General features: G+C 44.3%; 1 protein-coding gene across 2 annotated transcripts in view; it reads left to right on the top strand.

Annotated features, from left to right (window-relative positions):
• Bmerb1 (bMERB domain containing 1) overlaps positions 1-27604 on the top strand; it is a 105251-nt gene that overhangs the window by 76349 nt on the left and 1298 nt on the right. Inside the window, exons 4-6 of one of the 2 annotated variants that reach the window (XM_035453495.1) lie at positions 16094-16167; positions 22657-22771; positions 23786-23897. In XM_035453495.1, the coding sequence (XP_035309386.1) occupies positions 16094-16167; positions 22657-22771; positions 23786-23897 (301 nt within the window). The remainder of the gene's footprint in view (positions 1-16093; positions 16168-22656; positions 22772-23785; positions 23898-27604) is intronic. The other variant, XM_027387914.1, reaches the window with a different exon arrangement.

The following is a 27604-nucleotide window of genomic DNA, read 5'->3' on the forward strand; positions in this document are numbered from 1 at the left end:
GCAAAATATCACCACAGTGGTGCATCATAATGGCTTCCTCTCCTTCAGATTCCCCTGGGAGAAGCTGGGGCTGAGGGACTGCCCCAAGAGCTCTAATGGGCTGGCTCCAGATGTAGCTCTAACAAACAAATCATGGGGTTGGAGATCTAGCAGAGATGGTAGAGTGCTTGCCTAGTAGTAAAGGAAGCCCTGGGTTCATCCCCTATACCACAGGACAGTAATCCTATCACTCAAGGATCAAAAGTTCAAGGCCAACCTGGGCTACAGGAGACTCTGTTTCAAAACTGAACAAATCCAACTGTATCACTTGGCCTGAATTTTATTATTCTTGGAATTAACGATCTGTATTTTTGTCTTCCTGTTAACCTATTAGGAAGAGCTTCAAGCTAAGAGCAAACTAAAATACAATATGTTTCTGTGACTTGGCGTGTCTCAGCTACACTCTGTTGCACTCTAATTTTAAATAGCATCTCTCAGAATGGGTCATTTTCCCAGAACAAGGTGGGAAAAGACACCTTTAATTGTAGAAGATATAAAAGGCATCTCTCCTGGACAAAATATGTAAGAATTGGAGGAGCAATAAGGAAACTGAGGGAACAGGAATGGGACATAGGAGCAAGAGAAGTGGAGAGAAGACAGGCACGCCACAAAATGGCTAGATTTTTTTTTTTCATTTTGTACTTTTGAGACGGGCTCCTGCTATATAGCCCAGGATGGCCTCAAACTCACAACCCTCCTGCTCCAACGTCCTGAGTGCTAGGATCACAGGAGCATACTACTGCCCCCATGCTTGACTCCCCTGAGGGGTTTTTGTGAATGTTTTTGGGGTTGTAGTCAGACTTTCCTTTGGGACACCAGCCCCAAATAATGACACAGAGATTTAATTATTAATTATGAAATATTTGCCTTAGCTTAGGCTTTTCCCCAAGTAGCTCTTATAACTTAAAATAACCTGACTTTATTAATCTATGTTCTGTCATGTGGCTCGGTTACTTCTCCTCTGTACCGTATGCATGACTTCTTCAGTGTTTCACTGGCATCTCTCGCATGCCTAGATTCATCGCCCCAGTTCCTTTCTTTGACCACAGTCCCACCTGTTCTCTCCTGCCTAGTTTTTGGCCATTCAGCTCTTTATCAAACCAATCACAGTAACACATCTTCACACAATGTAAACAAATATTCTGCAACAGAGATTGTGGGGTGGGTTTGGGTGGGATGAAGAGAGAAATGCCCCCTACCTAACAAGCTCTTGGTGTTCTAGCCTCATGGGCAGAACACCATGGGCTGGTAGTTCCATGTTACCATAAACCTGTTTCTGATCTGGAGCTGTGATCCAGGGTAGGATGCTTGCCTAAGTGCGCAGGTTGAAGGGCCATTCACTGGATCACAAAAAAAAAAAAAAAATGTCTAGGAGTTGGGTATGTTAATGCACACCTGTTATTCCAGCACCTGGGACACAGAGGCAAGAGGATGGTGAGTTGGAGGCCAGCTAGATCTACTTAGTAAGACCCCCTTTCCATTAGTAAACCCACTAAACCATCTCTCCCGTCTTCAAACTAGGATCTTGAACATGCTAGGTAAAGTGCTCTATTACTGAGCTGCATCCCAAACCCAATACTTTGATTTAGTTGTTGCTTTGAAACAGGTCTTGCTATATCACATTAAGAAATAAAGGGAGAGAAGTACATGGGGAGAGAATTACCCTACAGAAATTCTTACAGATGAGGAGCTGACAGAAGATTCCACAATGTTCACAAGAGCCTTGTTCACATTAGAAAACTCAAAACCAAACCAGAAGCGTGGGTCTCCCTCACCCCACTTGGCCATCAGCTCACTTATTGCACTGCTGGCACTGCTGCCGTCTCCCAAGCAGCCGCAGCCACAGCCTCGGGACCACTTGGTCTCCCTGCAGCGCCTGGAAACTACTAGAAGCAGCAGCAGCGCCTCCTGGCTTGCTTTTCCCTCCACCCTCACCCCCCCCCACCTTTTTTAAAAATCCTATTTCTATATCCCCCCTTTTCTTTCCAGAGTAAACCCAATAATCTACCTTTATATCCTATCATATCTGTATCCCCCTTTTTTCTTTTCAAAACAAGGACCCTGAATCTAATCTCCTTTGTTCCTGACCATTACAAATAACAGCTAGTAAACAACTACCCTATCCATAACCCAATGAAAGACCAAAAAACCACCCTCCCCACTTTTTGAGAATGTGGGTGTTGTATTCTTAAATTTACTTCCTGCTGTCTGGTGGTGATGTCATCTTAAGGGAATCCTGAAAAGAAAAATTTAGGTAAATTGTCAAGTGCTGGGAGAGGCAGCTGTATCATTTGTTGTCCAGTCTCTGTGTAATGGGAAAGTGCAGATCTTGTCTCAAGTCCTGGCTAGAGTAGTCTGTGAGGCTGGATCATCTCAGCTAGCCACTTCAAAATTGTCCTGATCAGTTTGCATTCCAAAGCTGATCTTTATGTGGTGTTTTTCAGCTTAGTGATGTTATCATAGTCCTGGTGGAATTGTTGTGGGCCCCATCATCCTCTGGGAGACTTCAAAGGTCATGATCTTGGTCCACTGCAGAAAACTTAACATTTTAAATGTCATATGCAGAAGATCTCAAAGAGGTTAAAGGACCATATTTCATTATGTACACCCAGCATACAAAAACTTAGTTTCTAGTTACCTGTTAGAAACTGAAACCTGAAATCATGAACAGGAAGCTAGATGAAGCCTTTTTATAGAATTAATTAGTATACTATATGACCATTAATAGCATGAAAAAAGTTTAATATATAAATCTTATAAATTTTGAGACAATATTTATACCTTAAGAAAATTTTAAAGACTCAAAATAAAACTGAAGGATTATGAGATTAGTGGCAATAATTAATTTTTGTTTTTCTTCTGTCCCATATCAGGTGGCTCTTCTGACATGAGACAGAGAATTTGGATTTTACTTTAACAAGCATGCTTGGGTTTAGAGAAGGAGAGAGCCACACTCCAACTCCAGAGCCAGCTTTCATTTTTAACTGGACTGGAACTACAAAAAGACCATTTGTATTATATGCCTGTAGAGAAAAGCAAAAACAAACATTTATGAAATTCTATCCTGTTAGAGATGTGATATGTTAATAGGCCAAATTACTGTTTTCTTGTGACATTTTTTTCTGGATGATTTGTCCATTTTCTTCACATGTCTCATTTGTCCAATGGTCTTCAGAGTCCTTAGCTGGATGCCTTCTTTTCTCCTGAAAAGACAAAAACAAAGCCCTGCCCCAACCCTAACTTTGGGGACATTCCCTTATGGTGAGTTATAACTGATCAAATGGAAAACCTTATGTTAGTTTTAAAGTTAGTTTAGATTGAATGGCCATACTGCTTGATGAACCATCACCTCTTCTAATAAAGAGGCATCTCTTGTTCAAATCTAATCTTTATCAATTTTGATGGTATCCATAGCTTTTCTTCTCCTGTGGAAGCAAAAGCAAAACCTCTTCCCCAAAATAACACCTGTCCTGCTTTCCATTCTGAGGTCAGCACATCTTTAAAGTATAGTAGCTGATTTAATTCCATAGTTTTTTTTCTATTATCCAATGTCTCTTCACAGTTGTCATTCTTTTTTCATTAGCATTTAGAAAATTCCAAGTTAATAAAGCATTATGTAGTCTATTTCTGGGGGTCTTTATTACCCCTTCCTGTTTATTTAGCATTTACTTTAGAGTTTACTTTGATCTTTCTAGAACTGCTTGCCCTGTAAGATAGTGTTTATACCTGTAATATGCTTTATGTTGTAATAAGCAAAAAAACTGTTTCATTTTACTGTAGACATATGCTGGAGCATTGTCAATTTTAATTTGTACAGGTATCCCCCCATGATGGCCATAACTTCTATCAAATGTGTGATTACCAAATCAGCCTTTTCTAAACCCAAAGCAGTTGCCCATTGAAAACCTGAATAGGTATCAATGGTGTGGTATGCATATTTTAATTTTCCAAATTCTACCAAATGGAACACATCTATCTGCCAAATTTCATTCCTTTGAGTACCCTTTGGGTTACTTCCTGAAAGTAGTGGAGTTTGGTTGTATAAAGAACAAGTAGGGCCGGGCGTTGGTGCCACACATGCCTTTAATCCCAGCACTTGGGAGGCAGAGGCAGGCAGATATCTGAGAGTTTGAGGCCAGCCTGGTCTATAGAGCAAGTGCCAGGACAGGCTCCAAAGAAACCCTGTCTTGAAAAAAAAAAAAAAAAAGAAAGAAAGAAAGAAAAAAAAAAAGAACAAGTAGGACATTTCCTTGGTTTCTTGCAAGTGATGGAAAAATCTTTTTTTCAAATCTTTGCTATTGATACAACATTTTTATGAAATTCTGAAGTCTCCAGCAAATTTCTTATCAGTAATTGATCAATTTCTTCATTACCTTGTGCTAGAGGACCTGACAAACCCCCATGGGATCAGATTGTGTTATACATATGGGATGATTCCTATTCCTGATTTTTTTAACTGAATAAATAATAAAGTCAATTCTGTGTCATCTGGTATAAATTGAGCAGTTTCAATATGCAAAACAACTCTGCATATTGTAAATCAGTAGCTATGTTGAGAGGTTCTGTAAAATCCATTAAGAATAGCAATAAGAGTAGTATATAATTCTGACTTTTGGACAGAGTCATAAGGGCTTTGAGCTACTCTACTTTAATTTTCTTATTTGCATCCTGCCTTTCCTGATTTGCATCAGTATAGAACAGAGGGGCTCCAGATATTGGTGTTTCCAATACAATGCAAGGAAGGATCCAGTTTTTCTCTTTATAAATTGGGTTCTTTCGCTTTGGGGATATTTGTTGCTAGTCTGTGATTCTGGGCCACTGCTAGGGTCCTGCGTGAGCTGGTTTCAGATCCTGAGACGGGGAAGGGGCCTTGGTACAAAGGGTCTGACCACCAGATGTGTTTCACACATGTGGTAGCCCCTAGTAGCCTGAGCTGTCTTTATTTATACTTCAAAAACAAACATTTTTCCCCATGCTCCCAGCATTAACCACAAGCAAAAACAATCATGGGTTTCCCAACTTTTAAATCAGAATAACTTTTAAACCAAAAACAATACTCAGTATTTTGCTTGCTTAAACGTAGATCCAGGCACATCCTATCCTTAAAAAGCTAAAAGGTCATGGACATAGGCACACATTCTCAGGAACAACAATATTGTTCATAACTTAACAAAGCATATTTAAAGAAATAGGGGTGATTTGCCATAAGCTGCCTGCATACAGTTAGCTTGTATTTCTCCAACTGTCCCCTTGTCCTACAAAAGGATCCTGCATGCTTAAGCCTGTCTATTAAAGGTGAACTTTGATATCATGCTGTTTTCCATCTTAATTGGGAGATGTAGTTAATGCCCCCGGTGTTGCTTTTTCATATGTGCCCATTGACTTTTATTGCCCCCAATCCTGTCAGCACTGAATCAGAAACGTTCCCAGGGTCTGGGGTGACAGTTGGTATTTCCAGATAAGAAACTCGAGAAGCATCAGTTCCCAAAGGATTTTAGGGGACAATATTTGAGAAAAAGAATGGGGTTTCCAGGAATGACCACATCTGTCCCATGCATGACTGACAAAGTGAAACTATAACCCACCAGGAAAATCACCAACATCATGAGAGAGAAGAGAACATGCAGGCCTCATGGTCCCAGCAGTCTTCTGTGTTGTTCCTAAGGTCTGCTTGTCCTTGCCTAGTGAGAGACTGTCTCCACAAGTCTTGCCTCTCAGAGAGTCATTGGCCCAGCATCCATATGCTGATCTGAGGCTCTGTGGCTCCCAACAGGCCCCTCCCTTCTTCATCTGGAAGAGAAATGACACAGTCCCTACTTGCAGGCATTGGGCAAGAATAAATTGTTAACATTTGTATAAAGTACCAGTGAATACACAGAGGCGTGTGTGTGAGTGTGTGTGTGTGTGTGTGTGTGTGTGTGTGTGTGTGTGTGTGTGTGTGTGTGTGTGTGCGTCACAGTCAGTTCTGAGAGGAACTGAAACTATTATTCTCATCACAGCTGTGGATTCTGTCCAGACACAGTGCTCAGCTTCTCTTCTCATCAAATGCTGGAGAGAGATTTAAAGCGTGTTGAAGAGACGACCCCTACATTGTTTTTTATTGATTCTAGCCAGTGAAATTACATTTCTAAGAATCTGTCACTCTCTTGGGCTTTCTGAAAAGTTTCATGTAGCCCAGGCTGGCTTTGAACTCCTATTCCTCTGCTTCAGCTTAGAGTGCTGGGATTATAGGTGTGCACCACCACGCTTAGCTTGTGATAAAGAACATGTCTATCAACCACTGTTTCTTCTGTACCTTTAGCAACTCCTAATCTGCTGACACCATAATGACCTTCTCCAGACCCCCCTGTCAATGAAATAATACAGCACATGGCCTTTAGGAACCAGCTTCCCTTGTTTAATGCCATTCTTTAAAGTGCATTATTTCAATACATTTTTTTCCTTTTTCATGAATAGTATCTCGTTTATACATGTTAAGAATTTTTTGTTTGCTTTCTTTGGTTTGGAATTTTGAGATGACTCACTGCATAGCCCAGGATGGTCTCAAACGCACAGGTGTCTGCCACGGGACCCAGGTTAAACAGGGAACAACTTGAGAGCTACAGAAACTGACAAGTGACTTGAACCTACAGTACTCCCCACCCCAAACCAGATAACACCCCAGCTTTGGAACACCAGCAGAGTGTACTTGCTGTGCCTTCCTGGTTCAGCAAGCCCCAAGATCCCTCTTCCCTACAAAAAAAAAAAAAGGCCCCCAATAGATGGTGCTGAGTAAGCATGGGTCTGTTTAACATTAACTATCATTAGAAGCAGTTCTACACCTGCTGGCGCAGCAGCTCTACCCTAATGAGACTTGCAGGAGGTGGCTAGAGACAGCCAGGGGCTTCAGAGAGGGACCCCTCTGTGCTTTGGCAGGGGCAGGCTATTGACCTTTTGGGTAGAATGGCCCAATTCACCAGTTTTGCAAGAGGAGGTGGGAGGGGGCAAGAGGTCTGCAATTCTGCATCTGAGACAACTTCCCTCCATCCTTTGACCATGCCCAGCCCAAGTCCACCGAGTAATTTAACTTGTGATTTGTGTGACACAAATCAATAAAAATAGCATGACAGTCTACCATATGTTTTATTCACATGTTATACAAGACAGAATTGAGCCTGGGTACCCTCCCAGGAGTTTCTCCACTTGAGAGATAGAGGCAGGAGGACCAGGAGTTCAAGGCCAGCCTCAGCTACATAGAGAGTTGGAGGCCAGCCTGGGCTACATGAATCCCCCCACCATAAAAAAAATTATGCAAAATTAGGGAAAATATTTTATTGCCTATGTCAAAAATATTTTTCAAATATTGAAGAGGTTTTGAGTGATAGTAGAAAATATGGAATGGAACTAAAGTATCTTCAAACCCTGCCAAGAAAACCTACCTCTTAAATTTACCCCTGGGGCATTTATTTATTTACTCACTTATTTACTTATTTATTTAAGTTTTTCTGAGTCTCTCTTTGTAGTCCTTGCTGGAATACACTATGTAGACCAGACTAGCCTCAAACTCCCAGAGATCTGCCACCACACCTGGCCTGATCCTGGGCCTTCTAAAAGGCTCATGACACAAAAAAAAAAAAAAAAAGGAACAAAGACAAGGAGAAGATATCTGGGTGCCATATGCACACAGTGTTATAGTGGCAATTGTCCCAGATTGTCTTCTCTAGAATCTTGCCAGCTGTATGATCTTGGTTGACTGACTTAACCTCTTTAAGACTGCTAGAGAGAATGAGAATGTGTGCCCTATAGGCAGTGAGTGTTGCACCAGACAGTGCCGAGACCAGATACAGGCTGGTAGGACATTGTCAACTATATGTTAGCTTTTGTGGGTGTCAGTGTGAGAGACCGGTGGAGTGGGAGTGAAGACGGGGCATTGGCAGGAAGTCTTGGCAGGTGATTGACCATGGAAGGCATGGCGGAGAGGCAACAACTTCAAGATCCCATTGACAGAGTGCAAAGCTGCATTACCTGAACTACCAGTGTTTAATTGGGTTTCTCCAGAATGACTCACTGCCTTTGATTGATGTGATTACCCTCCTAGTGTCTCTCTCATAGGATTTGAAATTTTCCAGTTATATTGGAAGCTCTAAGCCTTGTTTCGATGGAATCCAGGACTGTGTGTTCTTCTCTCTGCCCACCTGCCAGCTTGCCTGCTTTCTTAAAAAAAAAAAAAAAAATCACATATTAATTCAGACATGCCGTGCAGGAAACAGAAGTCAAGTCCCTTTAAGGAGGGCACAGTCTGTCTGGGATATTGTGAAAGGAGAGGAACTAACCAGCCTGGAAGCATAAAGAAGGTTCCAGAAGGAGGCACTGGGCTGTTTGGAAGGATGCACAGGAATTACTTTGAATGGCAAAGGTGCTATGACTTAGGAAAGGTTTGGTCAAACACTAGGAAGAAGATGTGGAGCCATAGCTCGAGGGCTTGTTGAGCAGCTGCTGGGCCATAACTCAAGCACTCTGGCTAAAGATGAGGCAAAAGATGCCAGGGAATACAGGAGCTTCTGCTAAGGCAACTGTGATTACATTGGTCCAAAAAAAGGAGTGGTCCGTGCAATTAAAAATGTACAAACCTTTCAAAGTTATCCAGATAGGAGCCAGGTGAGTCAGGTAGCTCAAAGGGAGAGCATTTATCTAGCTTGAGAAAGGCCCTGGATTCCATCTCTAGCACCATACATGTGTGTCTTGAGCACACACACATACAGGACACATTTATTATTGTTTTTGTTAATAGTAATGATACAAACTGAAAAACTAAAATATACAAGCTTATTGTAAAAATGAGAATAAATAACTACAGAGAAGAGGCTGAGGAATGGCTTGCCATGTAACCATAAAGACCTGTGTTTCGTCACCAACAACCATGTGAAAAAGCCAGCTGCAGCATGGCAGGCCAGTGTAGGGAAGGCGCAGACTCAATGACCAGCCAATCCAACCCCATCAGTGAGCTCCAGGTTCAATGAGAGATCCTTTCTCAAAAACTAAGGTAGCCACTCCTCTCCCCGGCCCAGGGAACATTTCAGAAGAGGGGTTGAAAGAACTGAGACAGAGAGATGTCCATAAGGGATGGAGGATGGGGAGGGATGCTGTGAGATGCTGGCTTCTGGACATGGCCCGGCTGTTACACCCGTAAACTCACTACAGCTCTGTTAAGTTCTAATCTACACAAGAGCAAGTCAACCAGATCAGTCAGTATTCCAGCAGACAGCACTAAATAGACTTACTAGGGTGTGTGTGTGTGTGTGTGTGTGTGTGTGTGTGAGAGAGAGAGAGAGAGAGAGAGAGAGAGAGAGAGAGAGAGAGAGAGAACATGAAGGTGAGGGACAGATGTATTAGAGTAGCATTGGAATGGGAGAGAAGAGTGGGGGTGGATATGATCAATTGAAAAATAAGGCGGCTGGAGAGATGGCTCAGCAGTTAAGAGCACTGACTGTTCTTCCAGAGGTCCTGGGTTCAATTCCCAGCAACCACATGGTGATTCAAAACCACCCTGAATGAGATCTGATGCCCTCTGCTGGCATGCAGGCAGAAGACTGTATACATAATAAATAAATAAAATCTAGAAGAAGAAGAAGAAGAAGAAGAAGAAGAAGAAGAAGAAGAAGAAGAAGAAGAAGAAGAAGAAGAAGAAGAAGAAGAAGAAGGAACCACCATGACGGCATCTGTGCAAACAGAATTTAAAAAAAAAAAATAGAAAAAGAAAAAGAAAAAGTTGGTGGGCTGCTGGGGTGGTGGCTTGGTAAATAAAAACACCTGCCAAGCAAGCATGAGGACCTGGATTTGTATCCTCGGCATCTATGTAAAAGGCCAAGTGTGGTGGCACACATCTGTAACCCCAGCCCCAGAGGAGGCAGAGACAGGAAGATCTGTGAAGCTCATTGGCCAGCCTGCCTAACCAGACTGAGGATTGACAGGTTCAGTGAGAAACCCTGCCTCAAAAAATAAGGGGAAGAGTAGTCAAGGAAGATATCCAACCTTGACCTCTGGCACATCTACATGCTTGTGCGGACACACACACACACACACACACACACACACACACACACACACACACGCACGCACGCACGCACGCACGCACGCACGCACGCACGCACACACACATACACACACTCACGCTAGGAAGCTAATGGAGGGAATACGTGTTCCCTCACAATACAGCAACATTGCTAGTGGAGCCCCCATCTGTTTCTATGCAGATGCACTTTGCTGATCAGGACAGTGATGTTTCCTGTGAATTGCTTTCATGGGCTTACTCTCCCGTGCTGCTAATGTCTTCAGGGAACTATATATAGTTCATGCCTCTGCACGGTAATTTGCTTTAGCCATGCTTTGCTATTGGACAGTCACTACCAGTTTCTTCCTATTATAAACAGGCTATAGCAGTCATAAGCTCCTTAGGATAAAAATTCATGAACAGAATAGAAAGACTAAAGGATTTAACTGTCTTCAAAGTGTTGACATGGATTGCCAGTGTTTGGATTTTAAGTCCCACCAGTTCACTGGACAGCTCCTCAGTTCCTGTGTATACTCGACTGTGCATGCGTGGAGGCCAGGTGACAACTTGCCAGAGTAGTTCTTCTCCTTCAACTCTGTGCATCCCAGGTATCAAATGCAAGTGATCAGATTAGTGGCAAAGCCCCTTTACCCACTGAGCCATTTCACAGGCCCATCTGGCTTTTCACTGACGTCCTCCTCCCAAATTTCACACAACTGGGAATTCCTCCACAGGGCACTCTTCATGAGGAATGAGACAGTACGGAGTTTGGGATAGCCCACCATTATCAGAAAAGCCTGGTAGGCTAACCACAAGTTACAAAATGAAGCTGGAGTACAAAGTCTGACTAAGCTCCTGTCTTCATAGGTATTGTTCTGCCATAACAAGATACAGGATAGAGAGTTTAGAAAGAAAACAATTAAAGCAGACATAGTGGCATATACCTATAATCTCAGCACTCAGGCGGCCGAGGGAGGAGGCCCCAAAGCCATTCTCAATACAGAGTGAGGTCCCCTATTCATAAAAAAATAAAAAATAAATAAAAACAAGAAATTAGATTCACACCCAAGCCACATTCTTCCATATTATACATAACACTGATTAGACTGCATTTAAAAAAATATTTATATTCTTGAAGTTATGGAAGCTGGAAAACCTCTGGAGAGGCAATTGAGCATGGCCAAGGTTGACAGGCAGAAATCACTGGAAATAAGGTTTAGTTAGGAGTGTCCAGGCTGATGGCTGGAAAGTATTCAAAAGGGCCACACCCTCCTGACTGAATTCTCCTCTCTCATAAGATAAATACATTTTAGTGACTGTTGAAATTTTTTTTTTTTGGTTTTTTTGAGGCAGGGTTTCTCTGTGTAGCTTTGGAGGCTGTCCTGGAACTTGCTTTGTAGACCAGGCTGGCCTCTAACTCACAGAGATCTGCCTGCTTCTGCCTCCCAAGTGCTAAGATTAAAAGTGTACACCACCATTGCCCAGGTAGAATATCCTTGAAAGAAAGAGTAAGCTGTTGCTGTTCTCGAGGGGATATGATGTTCTTTTGGGGAGTGGGTATCTCATTCAGGGAAGAAGATCTGGTTACAACCCAGGAGACATCAATAGAGATTAAGATAGAGATCATTTTTTAAAGTCCTAGGAGGAAACTGACAGCCAGGCTTTCAAGGATGTACCCAGGAGCTTCTCTTTCCTCTCGGTACTTTGGTCCCCAGCATGTTGCTGGGAATGGCTAGGACAGGGCTCCCTGGAGACTGACTCATCAGCACACCAGCACTCCAGGGATAACACTCTGGTGTGCTGGCTAGTTTTTATGTCGATTTGACACAAGGTATGGTTAACTAGAGAAGAAACCTCAGTCAGGAAATGTCTCCATAGGATTGGCATGTGGGCAAGTCTATGGGGCATTTTCCTGATTGGTGATTGATGTGGGAGGGCCCAGGCCACTGTAGTCAATACCCAGGACACACTTCTTCCAGGTTGAACCCAGGTTGTCAGTTTAGCTCAAGGTATGCCCAGAGTTTTGTGTCCTAGTGATTCTAGATCAAGTTGACAGTATTAACTGTCACAGATCCTAAATGACATTCTGCCCTCTGAGCATGCATCTCACCTTCTCAGGCTGCTCCACTTCCTGATGTATGAATGTGGGCATTTGTTTAGCCTTTGCCAGATGTGTTCATTAGGGTTTCTATTGCTGATTGATAAACATTGATCAAAAGCAGCTTGCATGCCTTTTGGTGTCCAAGCTCTAGCTTCTCTCTGTCTCTCTGTTTCTATCTCTGTCTCATTTTCAATAAACTATCTGAGTTTTGAGTCTTAACTGGGTATTGCTGACCTACAACTTGACTGACAGTTCAGATGAGACCATTCTCTGTTGTAGAGCACTGTTTATACACTGGCAGGTATTTAGCAACACTTGGGGCCTCATTCAACAGCAACACTGTCACCTCTAGGAGTTGGAAGTATGTCTCCAGACACATCAGTTTCCTCGGAGATCATGTCACCCCATTTAGGACCACAATTTAGCTGGATTTCTGTGTTAGTTGGTGATTCCAGAGACCTCTAGCTGAACAGTTGCTGGAAGAAAACTATGGTGGGGTATTCACCAGAGAAGACTGCTCAGATATGGGTTTCAGCCAATAGAAGGTCTTTATTAACCCACCAGCAATTACACTGGGTGTTTGAGATTTCAGTGTAGATCCAAATCATTCTCAGGGTGAGCTTTTAAACACACACACACACACACACACACACACACACACACGAAATGTTCTGGGTTGACATGTTCTGTTAACAAGAACAGTTAGCCAAAAACAGAACTACAGAAGCCAAAAAGCAAGGTTGGTACATTTAGAGACTTTCCCAGAACTTTGGACTTTGATGGGTTAGATCCTTGTTCACATTTGGCAGATGGTGCAGTGTAGATGATAGATTTATGGCCTGAGTGGTACTGCCATCATGGAGTCAGTTATGCTAAGGTCTAGAAGTCTACTAAGGTCTGGGGCCCTGCTACAAACCAGCAGACAGTCTGTGCCCTTCTGGCAAGCCCTGGCTCATTCAAGGTAGCCTGCTAGGATGTTTTAAGCCAAGTCTTGAAAAATGCCTGGCATGCCTCTGACTGCAAGAGATATAGACTGAAGTCCTGCGTCCCTACCTTGGACCTGGACATCTCAGATGCTAGGAGTAGAGTGAAAACTGTGGGCCTTTGTGATCAACAATGGTGGACCTACACTGGTCTGTGGTCTCACTTCAGGAAGGAGCCATAGACTGAGGCTTTTGGTAAAGGTGTGGTGATGATGAGTAGTCAGGTGAGCAGTCATTCTCCAGAGAGTTGAGCTTTTGTCCTGGCCCTGTCCTGACTAACCTGTGGTCCAACTGAGTCCCTTGACCTAGGCTTATATTGGTAGCTTCTCTCCACCTCTTCCCAGGACGGTTGTCAAGACCAACACAGAGTGCTGTTTCCAAAAAGACCCATCCCCCCTTCATCTGCTGTAATGTTCTTCAGAGCACCAGAACCAAACCCAGGGCTTTGTTCATGCTAGGTGACCACTCTACACACTGAGCTACAGAGTTGGGCCAGAGTTAATTTTTTTTTAATAACACACACCCTAACTATGATACAAGCAGAATTGTAGGGAAACCTAGTTACTTAAACAGAGCTCCTGAAAGGAATCTGTAAATTTATATTGAAATGTAAGTGTTCAAATTGCTTGGCCAGCAGCTTGCATTTCCAGGGTTTAATCACTAGATGCGAGCAGTGGATCAATCATTGTACATCAATATAAGGGATACCATGCATCAACAACAACAACAACAAAAAGACAGTTGACCTGCATGTACTGACAGGGAACCATGCCCAAGATGTGCTGTTAAATAGAATTACATATCATTGTGAAGTAAAAAGGCATTTATTAAGAAAAAAAGAGCAAATTGCCAAAATATTCTGTATAGTGACAATGTCAAGTGATGTTTATAACCTGCATTTTTTCCCATTTTTTAAATTTGAATTGGAAACAAGATTGTTTTACATGTCAGTCCCAGTTCCCTCTCCCTCTCCTCCTCACCTGCCACCCGCCCCCAACTAAAACCCTACCTATTACACACCCTTTCTGCTCCCCAGGGAGGGTGAGGCCTTCCATAGGGGGTCATCAGAGTCTGTAATATCCTTTGGGATAGGGCCTAGGCCCACCCCCCCGTGTGTCTTGACTCAGGGAGTATTCCTCTATGTAGAATGGGCTCCCAAAGTCCACACCTATGCTAGGGATAAGTACTGATCTACTACTAGAGCCCCATGGATTTCCGAGGTCTCCTCACTGACACCCATGTTCCTGGGGTCTGGATCGGTCCCATGCTGATTTCCCAGCTACCAGTCTGGGGACCAAGAGCTCCCCATTGTTCAGGTCAGCTGTTTCTGAGGGTTTCACCAGCCTGGTCTGGACCCTTTGCTCATCCCTCCTCCTTCTCTGCAACTGGATTCCAGTTCAGTTCAGTGTTTAGCTGTGGGTATCTGCTTCTACTTCCACCAGCTACTGGATGAAGGCTATATGATGGCATATAAGCCAGTCATCAATCTCATTATCAAGAGAGGACATTTAAGGTAGCCTCTCCTCTGTTGTTTAGATTGTTAGTTGGTGTCATCTTTGTAGCTCTCTAGACATTTCCCTAGTGCCTGATTTCTCTTTAAACCTATAATGTCTCCCTCTAATGTCTCTTTAAACCTATAATGTCTCCCTATAATGTCATCCCTTATCTTGTTCTCCTCTATTCTTCCCCTGACTCAACCTTCCTGCTCCCTCATGTTCTCCTCACCCTTCCTCTTCTCCCCTTCTCATTCTCCTAGCTCCCTCTCCCCTCCCCACCATGCTCCCAATTTGCTCAGGAGATCTTGTCCCTTTTCCTTTCTCCAGGGGACCATATATGTCTCTTTTAGGGTCCTCCTTGTTTACTAGCTTCTCTGGCAGTGTGGATTGTGATCTGGTAATCCTTTGCTCTATGTCTAAAATCTATATATGAGTGAGTACATACCCTGTTTGTCTTTTTGTGACTGGGTTACCTCCCTCAGAATGGTTTCTTCTAGTTCCATCAATTTTGCCTGCATATTTTTAACCCTACAGGAATCTAACACTAAACTAGAGGTGTTAGTGTTATGACTCAGTTTGTGTCTGGAATCTTCAGAACCTGGAAGTGGACAATTATGTCCACAAGTCTAAGTCCCCCAGTTTCAATGATACAAAACCCAAAATCCAAGAGGTGAAGTTTTCCAGTTATAGCTAAGGGCTGTGAGAGGGAGACAAAGAAACGGAGAGACAGACTGAGAGAAAGACAGAGACAGATGGTGACAGAGAGATGCACAACCTCCTACTTCCTCCTTTCATTCTCTTCCCCTAGCCTCACCTCCAGCTGACTGGATGCTGCCTATGTGAGGGCTGGACTTCCTTAAACGTTCAGTGACTCACAAGCCAACCTCTGGGAACATCCGCACAGACTGTTGTGGTTTAAATGTAAACTATCCCTAATGTCAGACTTCTATGTTTGACCCCAGCTGGGGGCACCTTTGTGGAAAGTTGTGTGATTTGGGGGTATGGGGTCTAGCTAGCTGTGGGGGCAGGTCTAGAGGATTCTACCTGCCAGGTTCCTGCCCAAGTGCTCTGTTTCCTGGTCAGGACTGTGTAAAAGCAGCTTCCAGACTCACGTGGCTACAGAGCTGCCTGGTGCCCTGCCTCCCTTCAAATGGCCGACTGTGGTCCCTAGAACTATGATCCTACACAACCACACCTCCCACTAAGTTACTTCTCTTAGACACTCTGTCACGGCAAGGAGAGAAGTGATGACTACCCAGACTTATCCAGAAACAGGCAGGTCACTGATCACCCAGGCCTCCTTCAATCAAGTTAAGCAGTCACCATAGCCCTTGGAAGTGGTACTCACTCTCACGGCCCCCCTACACTTAAACCAGGCTGATGCTGGGGTGTGTTCTGCTGCAGTAACTTATTCTGTGGTTCTGTGGTGTCCCCTCTCCTGCAGGATGGATGACATTCAGCTCTGCAAGGACATCATGGACCTGAAGCAGGAGCTGCAGAACTTGGTCGCCATCCCAGGTAATGTGAGTGATCCCACCCTCTCTTAACACTGCCCAGAGCTTCTATCTGCCCTCTGTACCCATGAGATTGGGAGGAGTGGGGTTGCCTCTTTTCCCAGCGAGGATTCAGTCTTGCAATGGAGCCTCCATGATTCAAACACAAGCTCACGCAGGGTATGGTGACGCACACCTATAATCTAAGCACTTGGAAGGCAAGAGGCATGAAGACGGCCCACACGTTTGAAACCAGCCTGGGCTACTGACTGAGATGGTATCTCAGACAAACAAGGTAAGCACAAGTTTATGTCAGTCAGGGCCACCTTTGACCTTCGGCGAGCCACTTTATTTTTCCAAGACTCAATTTTTCTTTCCTTGAAAATGGAATGGTAATATACCTAACATCAGTCTCACGAGGGGCTGAGACAAATGGTTCAGTGGAAGAATACTGTCCTAGTATGTGCAGGGGCCTGAACCCCAGCACTGCAAAAGTATAATAAAGCTGCCCAAGTCTAATTATCCCTGAAGTAACTGTACACGTCAGGCCAAGCATTACTTTGGCTCAGATCCATTATTGCCATTTGTATCATGTGTGGAAACAGGGAGAGTAAAGAAGTCATATGCTTAGCCAGGCATTGGTGGCGCATGCCTTTAGCCCCAGCACTCGGGAGGCAGAGGCAGGCAGATCTCTAAGTTCAAGACCAGCCTGGTCTATAAGAGCTAGTTCGAGGACAGGCTCCAAAACAATACAGAGAAACCCTGTCTCGGAAAAAAACAAACAAACAAACAAAACAAAACAAAAAAGGAAGTCATAGACTTAATACTGGGGTTAAACCTAATCTACCAGTTGTCAATGGTTCAGATTATCTGATCTTTTTCCCTCTAAATGACTTACCTCCCCAAACTCTCTGGGTTAAGTGCCCCATGGAACTTCTGCTTATCAAAAGACTAACGAGTCAAGTTCCTGTTTATTAGTGGGGTTTCTCTGGGGCAGCCAAACCCATAGGATGAATAGATGTTTAGGGGATTTATTAGGTTGACTAACATGAAGTTCTCTGACCTCTGCACACTGGAGAGGCTGAAAACCCAGCAGTTGCCCAGTCTGCAGCTGGATGCCTCAGTAGTCCCAATCTGTCCCTGAGGGCCTGGCAGAGTCCTGTAGAGCCACTGGGTGTCAGTTAACATTGGACGGCCAAAGAAAAGAAACAGTCACAGCATTAGCAAGAGGCAGATGATTTCATAAATGGTAATAAGTAATATGCAAAAACCAAAGCTTTCTTTCTTGCATCTTTTATCTGTACTGTAACCAGAAAGTGCCAACCACATTTGATGCCAGGCTTCCCACTGCAAATAACCCGATTAAGAAAATCCCTCGTTGATGGGGAATGGTCTTCTGTATATGTTTGTCTTATTGGTTGATGAATAAAACATTGTTGGCCAATAGGAAAGCAAGATAGTTGAGGCTAGGAAGCAAGGAGGATGCTGGGAAGTGTATCCAAGTTACACACACACCCACACCCACACCCACACACACACACACACACACACACATATTTGTAGATCTAATTATTAAGAGTTGAATCACATGTAGCAAATGAAGACTACCTATGCTTAAAATTTTAACTATCAACCTTTTGTTACAAGTTTTAAGCTTTTTGTTACAGATCTTACAAATTTTTAACCATGCCCATAACTTACAAATTCTAGGATAGTTTACAGAATAGTCATGAGAGATGTTTTTGCGAGTGGAGAGCAAAGAAATTATAGAGATAAATTATTTTTAGGAGTAGAAAGTAGAAAAACCTTAGAGATAAGGGACTTTTGGAAGTGTAGAGCAGAGAAAGTTTATAAATAAGAGATTTGGTGATCATTTATTTGTGCAGTAAGTGAAGTTGCTACCACATGAGAGAATCTGAAAATCAACTATGCCAAATTTTGCCCAATGATTGAGGCCAAGTTGTTTGCAGTAAGACAGGAAGGGGGCTTTAATAAAATCTCGGAGCCCAAGGAGGAAATTGAGTCTGAGGAGAAAAGGAGAAAGAGTTGCCAAATAGAACTCCACCAAGAGGGAGCGTTTCCATAAACTCCAAGAGGGAGCTGAGAGAGAAAGCAGGACTGTAGATAGGAATTCCACCCAAGAGAGGGTTCCAGTATTGTAGAAGCCTTGAAGAGCATAAAGAAGCTTCTTAATTGTGGCTCTTAGGGGGAGGTAAGGGAACTCCAGGAAGGAGCCATGAGGGAACAGATGAAAGGTAAGTGTAGTGACAAGAATATAACCCAGGACATCCCCAGTCAGACTGAGACTTGTCAGAGAGAAATGTCCCAAATTACAGAAGTGTCCTTTCCATGATAGGTCAAAAGGAGCTTTCTGGCACACCAGTGTGGTTTTTGTAGTAGTCAAAGCAGGCATCTCTGGGGTGACATTTACCCATAGAGAAAGAGATAAGTGGATGAAGCAGGTAGAGGAGAAAACAGCTGAAGAGGTGGACTAGGAGGGGTTTTGGGAAAAGACAGGGAGAGGAGAGAGTGTCCCCTGGAGCAGGCCTGAAAATTGGAGAGATGCCCCAATGGGTACCCCAGGAGGTTGTAGCAGGCTCCAGGAGGCAGAGAGACACCTAGGGAGTAGGTAAGAAGGAACAAATGGTTAGAGAAGGGGAGGGGAGAAGCAACTGAGGAGGTGAACTCTAGAATTTGGAGTCAAATTTGGTTGTAGCAGAACCTTCAGAAACAAATGATCTGCACACACATTAGGAGTCAAATCAGTAGCTTGATTCCTAGAGTCCATTGGAAGGAGTCCATTGGAAGGAGCTCATACACGCCTCTTTCTGGGTTTCAAGCACAAGATTAATGAAAACGAGGCCATGACCACTCCAACGTAAGGTTGAGGAGAAGGTGTTCACTGTAGATATGAGAGAATAGCCGGAGGCATCTGCAAGAGTCCAGACTGAACGTGGCCAGCAGAATAGACTGAGTCATGAGAGGAGGGAGATGAAGGAAGAGAAGAGAGAGGAGAGGGGCCAAGAGGACCAAGAGAGCAGGCATGGACAAAATGGCCAAGTTATATAGAAAAGGAGAAGCTGGGGGAAGGGGAGCAAAGCCCAGCCCATGGCTGGAGAGGTTTGAGGGTAGAGGGTGGGGTGAGAAGTGCTAGGAGGAGCCAGGACTCTGTAACAGGCACTTGTGGTTCTGAGAACCTGGCAGCCAGTGTCTGCTTTGGTGTTAACAGACACCTCAGTTAGCCTTTTGTCCTGAGCATCTTTGGGGCACAGCAGTGAGCAGGCACATGGTGCCAGGACATGGGTGGGAAGTGATGATAAGAAGGGTGTGATGGGTGGGTGAGAAGCACTGGCCACAGCTGGGAGACTTGGGTCAGTGCTGGTTGGTGAGCTACATAGAGTAAGTCTGAGGAGGTGGCTCTCCCTTGGTTGGCTGGAAGGGCTGTGTCTGAGCATCCAGGAGAGGCTGGGGAGTGCTCAGCTAAAGGAGAACTAGAAAATGTAGGTGAGCAACCCTGGGCCCAGTGTCTGTCAGAAGCCCAGCACACCAGGAAGTCATCAGGTGGGTCTAGCTAAGCTGTGAAACTATCAGAGTGCTGGGGATAGGAAAGACACTGTTTCCAGACTCCTTGTGAGAGGCCATGGGTGCTGCACTCGGAGAATAAGGCAGAGAGGGCTGTGTCATACAATGCATGGTCTAGAGAATCACACCTGAGCCCTATTGAATAGGAGCCATACACCTTGATCCAATGGATGGTAGTTGGTAACTGCCCATGCTTGCTGCATGGAGGTTGGGCATGGCTTTTAGGTCACCAAGAAAGCTTTACCTCACCTTCCCTTTCCAGGTGGCTCAGTGTGCCTTGTGTGTTCTACATCCACAGATCCAGCCATGTGTGGACTGAAAGTACCCCTGGAAAAATAATATCCTACTGAAAGTTGCACAGACCTTTTCTTGTCAGAATCCACAGAGGATACACATAACAACTGTTTACTGAATGCTTATGTTATGTTTCATGCTACAGGCAACCTGGAAATGATTTGACATTTACAAGTATTCAGGGTCATATATAAATACTGTGCATGTGTGTGCACATCTGTGTGTCAGTTCTCCAGAAACATTGTCCCTCTCCCTTGAGACAGGGTCTCTCAGTTGCCTATTAATTATACTAGTCTGGATGGCCATCAAAACCCAAGAATATGTTTATTTCTACTTTCCCCGCACTAAGACCATAAGTGGATGCCACTATGCCTGGCTTTTTCTGCAGGTCCTAGGAATTGAACTCAGGTCCTTGGGCTTGAAAGGCAAACATCTTACCAACTGAGCCATCTCCTTGGTCCCATATCATGATCTTTCCAAACCTCTGTTTCTCCACCTATAAAATACAACAAGAAGGCTCACAGTGCAGTCATATTAGCAAAACAAAACACAAACAGAACTGAATACATGTCCACAAGTCAACCTAGATTATAGCTTAACCTCAAGGCCCACAAAGCATGACACCAGCTTCTGTTGGCACAGGAAGTGGGAGGGACATGGCATGTACTGAATACCCACTCTATACCCCCGTCTCTGTGGCAACCCTTGGAGCTTGGCCTTGGAGGGAACACAGAAAACAGTGATGATCCTGCAGTGGGTTTCTAAGCTAGGAGGTAGCCAGGGTCTCAAGTTGGAGGAGACAGTGGGGTGCTGCTCTGTGTTGAGGGTTAATGGGTTCACCTGCTAATGACAGCATTGTTGTAGATATGAGGGTCCCCCCACCAAAAAAAATAGAAAGAAAGAGGGCTGCAGATGAGACTAGAAAAACTATGAGGTAAAATCTTAAAGCCACTGTGGGCTCCCTCAGTCCAGATCTCTAAGAATTGCCCATCTGCCTGTCCAGGGATGGACATTGACAAGTTCTTTGAGATCTAAAAACAAGACTAGAGGTGAGAACACAACATACTGTCTCTCAGTGCCCATGGAGGACTGACTGCAGGAGGCTCTGAATGCATATACCCTAAAGTTGTATTTTGTATGTTTGGTTGCCTTTTTTTTTTTTTTTTTTGTAACAGGCTGACCTCAAGCTCATGATCCTCCTGCCTCAGCTTTCCAAGTGCTGGCATTACAGGTGTGCGCATCATCACACCTAACAGACCATCTTATATAAATTCCTCCCAAAATATGGTATTAGGGCTGGGGAAATGGCCCAGTAAAATGCTTGCCTTTCAAGCATGAAGACCTGCATTTAATCTCCAGAACACACACACACACACACACACACACACACACACACACGCGAACAGGCATTGCTAACCATACCCAGTGCTAAGGTGGCAGACACAAGAGGAAACCCTGTCTAAAAATAAAAGTAGAGGCTGGAGAGATGTCTCAGTGGTTAAGATCACTTGCTATTTTTCCAGAGGACCTGGATTCAGTTTCCCAAGCCCACATAGAACAACTCACAACTGCCTATAACTCCAGCTCTGGGCATCAGGGGCTTTCTTCTGGCCTTCACATGTCCTGCAGGCACATGGTGCATACACATATACTCAGGCACATACACATACACACTAAAAAACCAAACAAACAAAAGTCCACAAACAAAGCCAGACATGGTTGTGCAAACCTTTAATCCCAGCTCTCGGGAGGCAGAGGCAGGTGGATCTCTGTGAGTTCGAGGCCAGCTTGGTCTACAGAGTGAGTTCCAGAACAACCAGGACCATGTAGAGAGAACCTGTCTCTAAAAATAACACCACCCCCAAAAAGCAAACAAAGCAAAAATGTTAGACAGAACCTGAGGAACAATGCCTGTCCCATTGGGATTACTAACACTATGATGAAAAAATGGGGAGCAAAGGAGTAAAGAGTTTATTTAGCTTACTCTTTCATATCATTGCTCATCCTCAAAAGGGAGCCAGAACAGGAACTCACACAGGACAGGATCCTGGAGGCTAGAGCTGATGCAGAGGCCGCAGAAGGTGCTGCTTACTGGCTGTTCCTCCTGGCTTGCTCAAGTTTCTTGTAGAACCCAGGACCACCAACCCAGGGATAGCTCCTCCCCCATTGATCGCTAATTAAGAAAATGCCCCTTAGGCTTGCCTACAGCCTGATCTTATAGAGGCATTTTCTGAACTGAGGTTCTGTTAGATGACTTTAGTTTTTGTCAAGTTGACATAAAACTGCCCAGCACAACACCCAATGTTAACCATTAGCCTCCACCTGCACTCACTCACATGAGTGAACACAGACACATATGCGTGCCCATTCATACACATAAACAAACACACAAGAGGTCATGCTTCCTCTTCAAGTTCACCCAGTAACGAAGTAGTGGAGCCACATGTCCAATACTGTCCCCTCAGACTCAGATTCTCCACTACTTACACTCATTGCCTGCTTTGTTCTGTCTTGAGACAGGGCCTCACATGTTGTCCCAGGCTAGCTTCAAACTCACCACTCTCCTGCTTCAACCTCCTGGGTGCTGGGATAGCAGACACGCACCATCACAGATGCCCCAATGTTTTTTTCCTCCCAGAGAAAGAAAAAACCAAGCTACAGAAGCAGAGAGAAGATGAGCTAATCCAGAAGATCCACAGACTGGTGCAGAAGAGGGACTTCCTGGTGGATGACGCTGAGGTGGAACGGTTAAGGTGGGCCCTAGGCCATCAGATCCCAAGCCCCTACTCCGTGCACCACCCCACAAACCAGTGTCTGCTCCTGAAACCCGTGTCCTTGCCTAACAGGCAATGCCTCTGCTGTTGATCCCCAGATGGCAAACCCTTCTGAGCTCAGGACCTATTTCATATTCAGGAGAGCACCATTTCATCCTCAAAGTCTTGCAGAGTCCTGTGTATCTTGGCTGATTGCAATATAGGCAGGTGGGCGGAAAGGAATTCCATCATGTGACAGAGGACAACGTGCCCTACACACAGTCTGGACGCATCAAAAACTTCTATCAATGCATACAGACATCCTGCCCATGGCAGTGTCTCCCAAGTTCCCAACTTTGTGCTTTGCTGTCCTTTTCTTCCCCTCAGGCTGTTTTCTATCATTTGTACCTGCCAATCTTGGCCTGGAGCCCTCCCCCACCCCTCCCTCTCTGGAGCTGTATAACTAACTAGAAGCCCCTAAGGATGCTGGCTCTGGGTGCAGCTGTGTGTCTTGTCATCCCAGGACAAAGCCTTTGGCATCTCTCGCCATGCAGGGGGCAATTTCCTCTTCATCATCTGTGTCCTCTGAGAACTTTGCCAGGGTCACCTGGGCTGCACAAAACCCATTTTATTCTTGAAGGCAAAGGTGACTTTCTCTCTGAGGTGGACCCTGAACCTTGTGGGAGTCCAGGTGTCTGGACTAGTCTGACAGCACAGAAATGCTTCCCAGTTCACTGCATCCCAGCAAGGTGCCTGGGTTCTAAAGTGTCCTTATTTATGCCTTGAGGTCTCACTCTAGCCCCGGTCCAGCATTTATACAGTGGTGTGTGTCTTCATTAGAGATCAGGTTCACTTAACAGAATCACAGGCCATTTTGGACACATTACACACTAACATCCACACCACTTACAAAGCTCAACAGGTCTCCTCACACTTAGCCTCTTTCTGGTTATCACTGGCATTTTCCTCACTGACTTTATTTCCCTCTTCCTTTTTCCACATCCATCTTCCCAGGGAACAGGAAGAAGACAAGGAAATGGCTGATTTCCTGAGGATCAAGTTAAAACCTCTAGACAAAGCAACCAAATCTTCAGCCAGTGAGTCCCTGCATGAGAGAAGATTTCAAGCAAGTGGGGGGAGTGGGCATAAGACACACTATTAAATACAGCTTGAGCGTGAGATGGCAGCAGGCAGGGCCAGGTCCACAGGCCTTCCAGGCCCATGCCCTAATATACCCCATGCTTGGCTTAATGTTTCGCTACAATTGTCTTGAAACTCCTAGTCATTTTGGCTCCAGGAGCCTTCTGCTGTCATTTTCCCCAAGTGTAAGCAGCTGGTCTGCAGCAGCTGTCCTTCCATAGTCCCAATTTGATGTGTTTCATTCGAAGAATAGGATGACTACCATGGCCTTCAGGAGCTCCAGCTGCTATTAGGGCTGGGATCTGGAAGAGCTAGAAACACAATTCTCAAAATAATTATTAGATACCAGAAATAAAGCAAAAGATACCCAGCCTACAATCCACAACCCCACAGAAGCTAGAACCCTCTTCCAGAAGCAGATGGAAGCCGATGCAGAAATCCACAACTAACCAATGAGACAAGCTCCTGGAGTACAATCAAAGTGGGGGAGGAGCGGTAATAAGAACAAAGGAGCCAAAACCATGATGGGGAAACCCACAGAATCAGCTGACCTGAGCTAGTGAGAGATCACTGACTCACGTCTGACAAATGGGGAACCTGCATAAGACCAAACTAGACTCCCTTAATATAGATGACAATGGTGTGACTGGGGCAATATATATGAGGCCACTGGCAGTGGGTTCAAGATCTAACACTAATGCACAAACTGACTTAGTGGAGCCCATTCTATATGGAGCGATACCTTAGCCAATCTAGACACAGGGGAATGGGGCTGGAGAGGTGACTTGGTCCTGCCTCAACAAGATGATGGGACAGACTTAGTAGACTTCCTAGGGGAGGCCTTACCCTCTCTGTGGAGCAGATGCAAGGAGTGGGGAGTGGAAGGAAAGGAGGGAGGGGGAACTGAGATTAGAATGTAAAAAAATTTTTTAAATTATTATTAGCCTTATGAGATACCCCACACAGAAAGAGTTCTGCATGAGACAAGTTTGGGAACACCTCATGTCCACCAGTTGTTAAAGTGATCAGAGCTCCTGTTGCCAATGTCTTCTCTTTGTTGATGTAATGTTTGGCAGATATTTCTAACTGCTGTATCAGGGAGGTCTCTTTCAGTTGTAAGAAGTGGATATACTTCCCGGCAAAGTTGGTGCATGCTTTTAATCCCAGCACTCGAGAGGCAGAGGCAGGTGGATCTCTGTGAGTTTGAGGCCAGCCTGGTCTACAGAATGAGTTCCAGGACAGCCAGAGCTGTTATACAGTGCAACCCTGTCTCAAAAAACCAAAAACCCAAACCAAAAACAAAGAAGTGGATATCCTCGGATATTGGTTGTGTACATTTTAATCCCAGTACTCGGGAGTCAGAGACAAGTGAATCCATGTGAGCTCGAGGCCAGAGAGTTCTAGGCCAGCTAGGGCTGCATAGTGAAACCCTATTTCAAAAAAGAAAAAGAAAAAAAAAAGGGCATACCTTATTAAATTTAGACTAAGCAGAAAGGAAATGGGAGGAGTTGTTTGAGAAAGAACAAGAAACTGGCCTCAGGGACATAACACTGTTAGACCTGCCTTTCTTCCCACAGCTCATGTGCATGTAACCTTGCTCCATTGCTCCTCTGTACTGGACCTGCAAGAACAACTTGAAGGAGTAAAGGTTCATTTGAGCTCTTGGTTTCAGAGGTGTCAGTCCACCATGACTGAGGGAGCATGATGGAGAACAGTTGGCATGGTGTCTAGGAATCAGAGAAAAAGGATCATAGGAAGGAGCCAGAACAAAATATATCCCCCAAAGGCATGCCCCAGTAACTCAGTTCCTCCAAGTGCGCCCTGCTCTACCTTCTTCTACTTTCAGGGATGCTATCATACTAAGAATCTTTCAGGGCTGGAGAGATGGCTCAGAGGTTAAGATCTCTGGCTGCTCTTCCAGAGGTCCTGAGTTCAATTTCCAGCAACCACAACAGATGGTGGCTCACAACCATCTGTAATGAGATCTGGTGCCCTCTTCTGACCTGCAGGCAGACATGCAGGCAGAGCACTACATACATAATAAATAAATAAATCTTCAAAATAAATAAATAAAGGTTAAAAAAAAAAAAGAATCTTTCAAGGGATGACTCCATTGACCAGGCCAGAGCCTACCATTCTAACCTCTGGAATACCACCACAGACACACCCAGAGGTAGGCTTTACTAAATAGATAATTCTCAATCCAATCAATTTGAAAATTCATATGAACCATCATACTCTAATAAACAGGCTTTCTCCATGGGCCAGAACCCTAGAACCATGGCTTAGCAACTCCAAGGCAATGCCAGACTCTTTCTTGTACATTAGTTAGGGTTCTCTAGAGGAACAGAGCTTATAGAATGAATTCTCTCTCTCTCTCTCTCTCTCTCTCTCTCTCTCTCTCTCTCTCTCTCTCTCTCTCTCTCTCTCTCAGTCATACACACACATACATACATATACCGTACATACACACATACATAATACTGCATTCTGTCATATGTACATACACACATACATAATACTGCATTCTGTCTATGCTCCTACATAGAAGGTGCATGCCTCCCCTCTCACCATGCTGTTAGGTGGAGTCTTTCTATTTGATATTTTACAGAAGAGATAGGCCTGTGAGGAAACTGACTTTAGGCAGAGCTGTGTGCCTTGTGGTTTTAGTGTCCAGTGACGGTCTTCTGTATCGCCCGCATTTGACAACTGTGTTTTCACAGGTCATTAATTGGTAACACAAAAGCTGGACTTGTAGAACTTCTCAAAGGGGGTGCACACATCTCATACACACAGCCTTCCATAGGTAAAACCTCCAGAAAGATTATCTCACAGTGAAATCTTAAAACCCATGAAAACTTGAGTCACCACGATAGGAGTCAGTGGATACAACAAATAAAGTGACTTCTCAAGAACCTGATAGAAGCCATCAAGATGTTTCAGTGAATAAAGACACTGGCTACACAAGCCTGGCAACTCGAGTTTGATCTTTAGCACCCATGTAAATGAGAAAGGAGAGAACCTTACACAGTTGTCCTCTGCCCTCCACACACAAGTGCCCCACACATAAATTATCACGTTTTTTAAAAAGATTTTAAAAGAGAACTATCTTGAAGAGACAGTGCACTAAGCATATTGAAATTATTAAAGAGACAAGAAACAAAACCCAAGATGAAATAGAACAGGGTTGCAAAACATTAGCCTCATTAGTAAAACTGCCACAAAAGAAAAAAGTTAAAAGGATTGAATAAGGAGACAGTTGAAAGCACGCTTCATAAAATGGAAGGCAGTCCTGGGGAAATTACTCAGGATATGGAACAAACAACAAACAGTAGAAAAGGCAGTAGCTTCTGCAGAGAGAAGTTAGAATGGCAAGGTCTAACTTACATTTAATTGGTGTTCTGAGGGGGATAAGACGGAGGATGACCAGTAGAGCGCACTGAAAAGATAACATGAACATTTTCCTAAGTTGAAAGGTTTGAACCCTCAGGTTCAAAGAGCCTTGAACAAAATTTCCCATTTATCCTGCACTAGGTCTGGAGGTTAACATGACGAGAGGAAATGACTAGGAGACAGGCTAAAGCTGCACTTGGAACCTGAGGAATGAATGACAAGAAGGTCCATGATGATGAACACTGCCAGGACAAGGCCTGGTCATGGGTTGGGTTTGGCTTGGACTGCCGGTGGTCAGGG

The sequence above is a fragment of the Cricetulus griseus genome (assembly GCF_003668045.3).
Source record: "Cricetulus griseus strain 17A/GY chromosome 1 unlocalized genomic scaffold, alternate assembly CriGri-PICRH-1.0 chr1_1, whole genome shotgun sequence".
Lineage (NCBI taxonomy): Eukaryota > Metazoa > Chordata > Mammalia > Rodentia > Cricetidae > Cricetulus > Cricetulus griseus.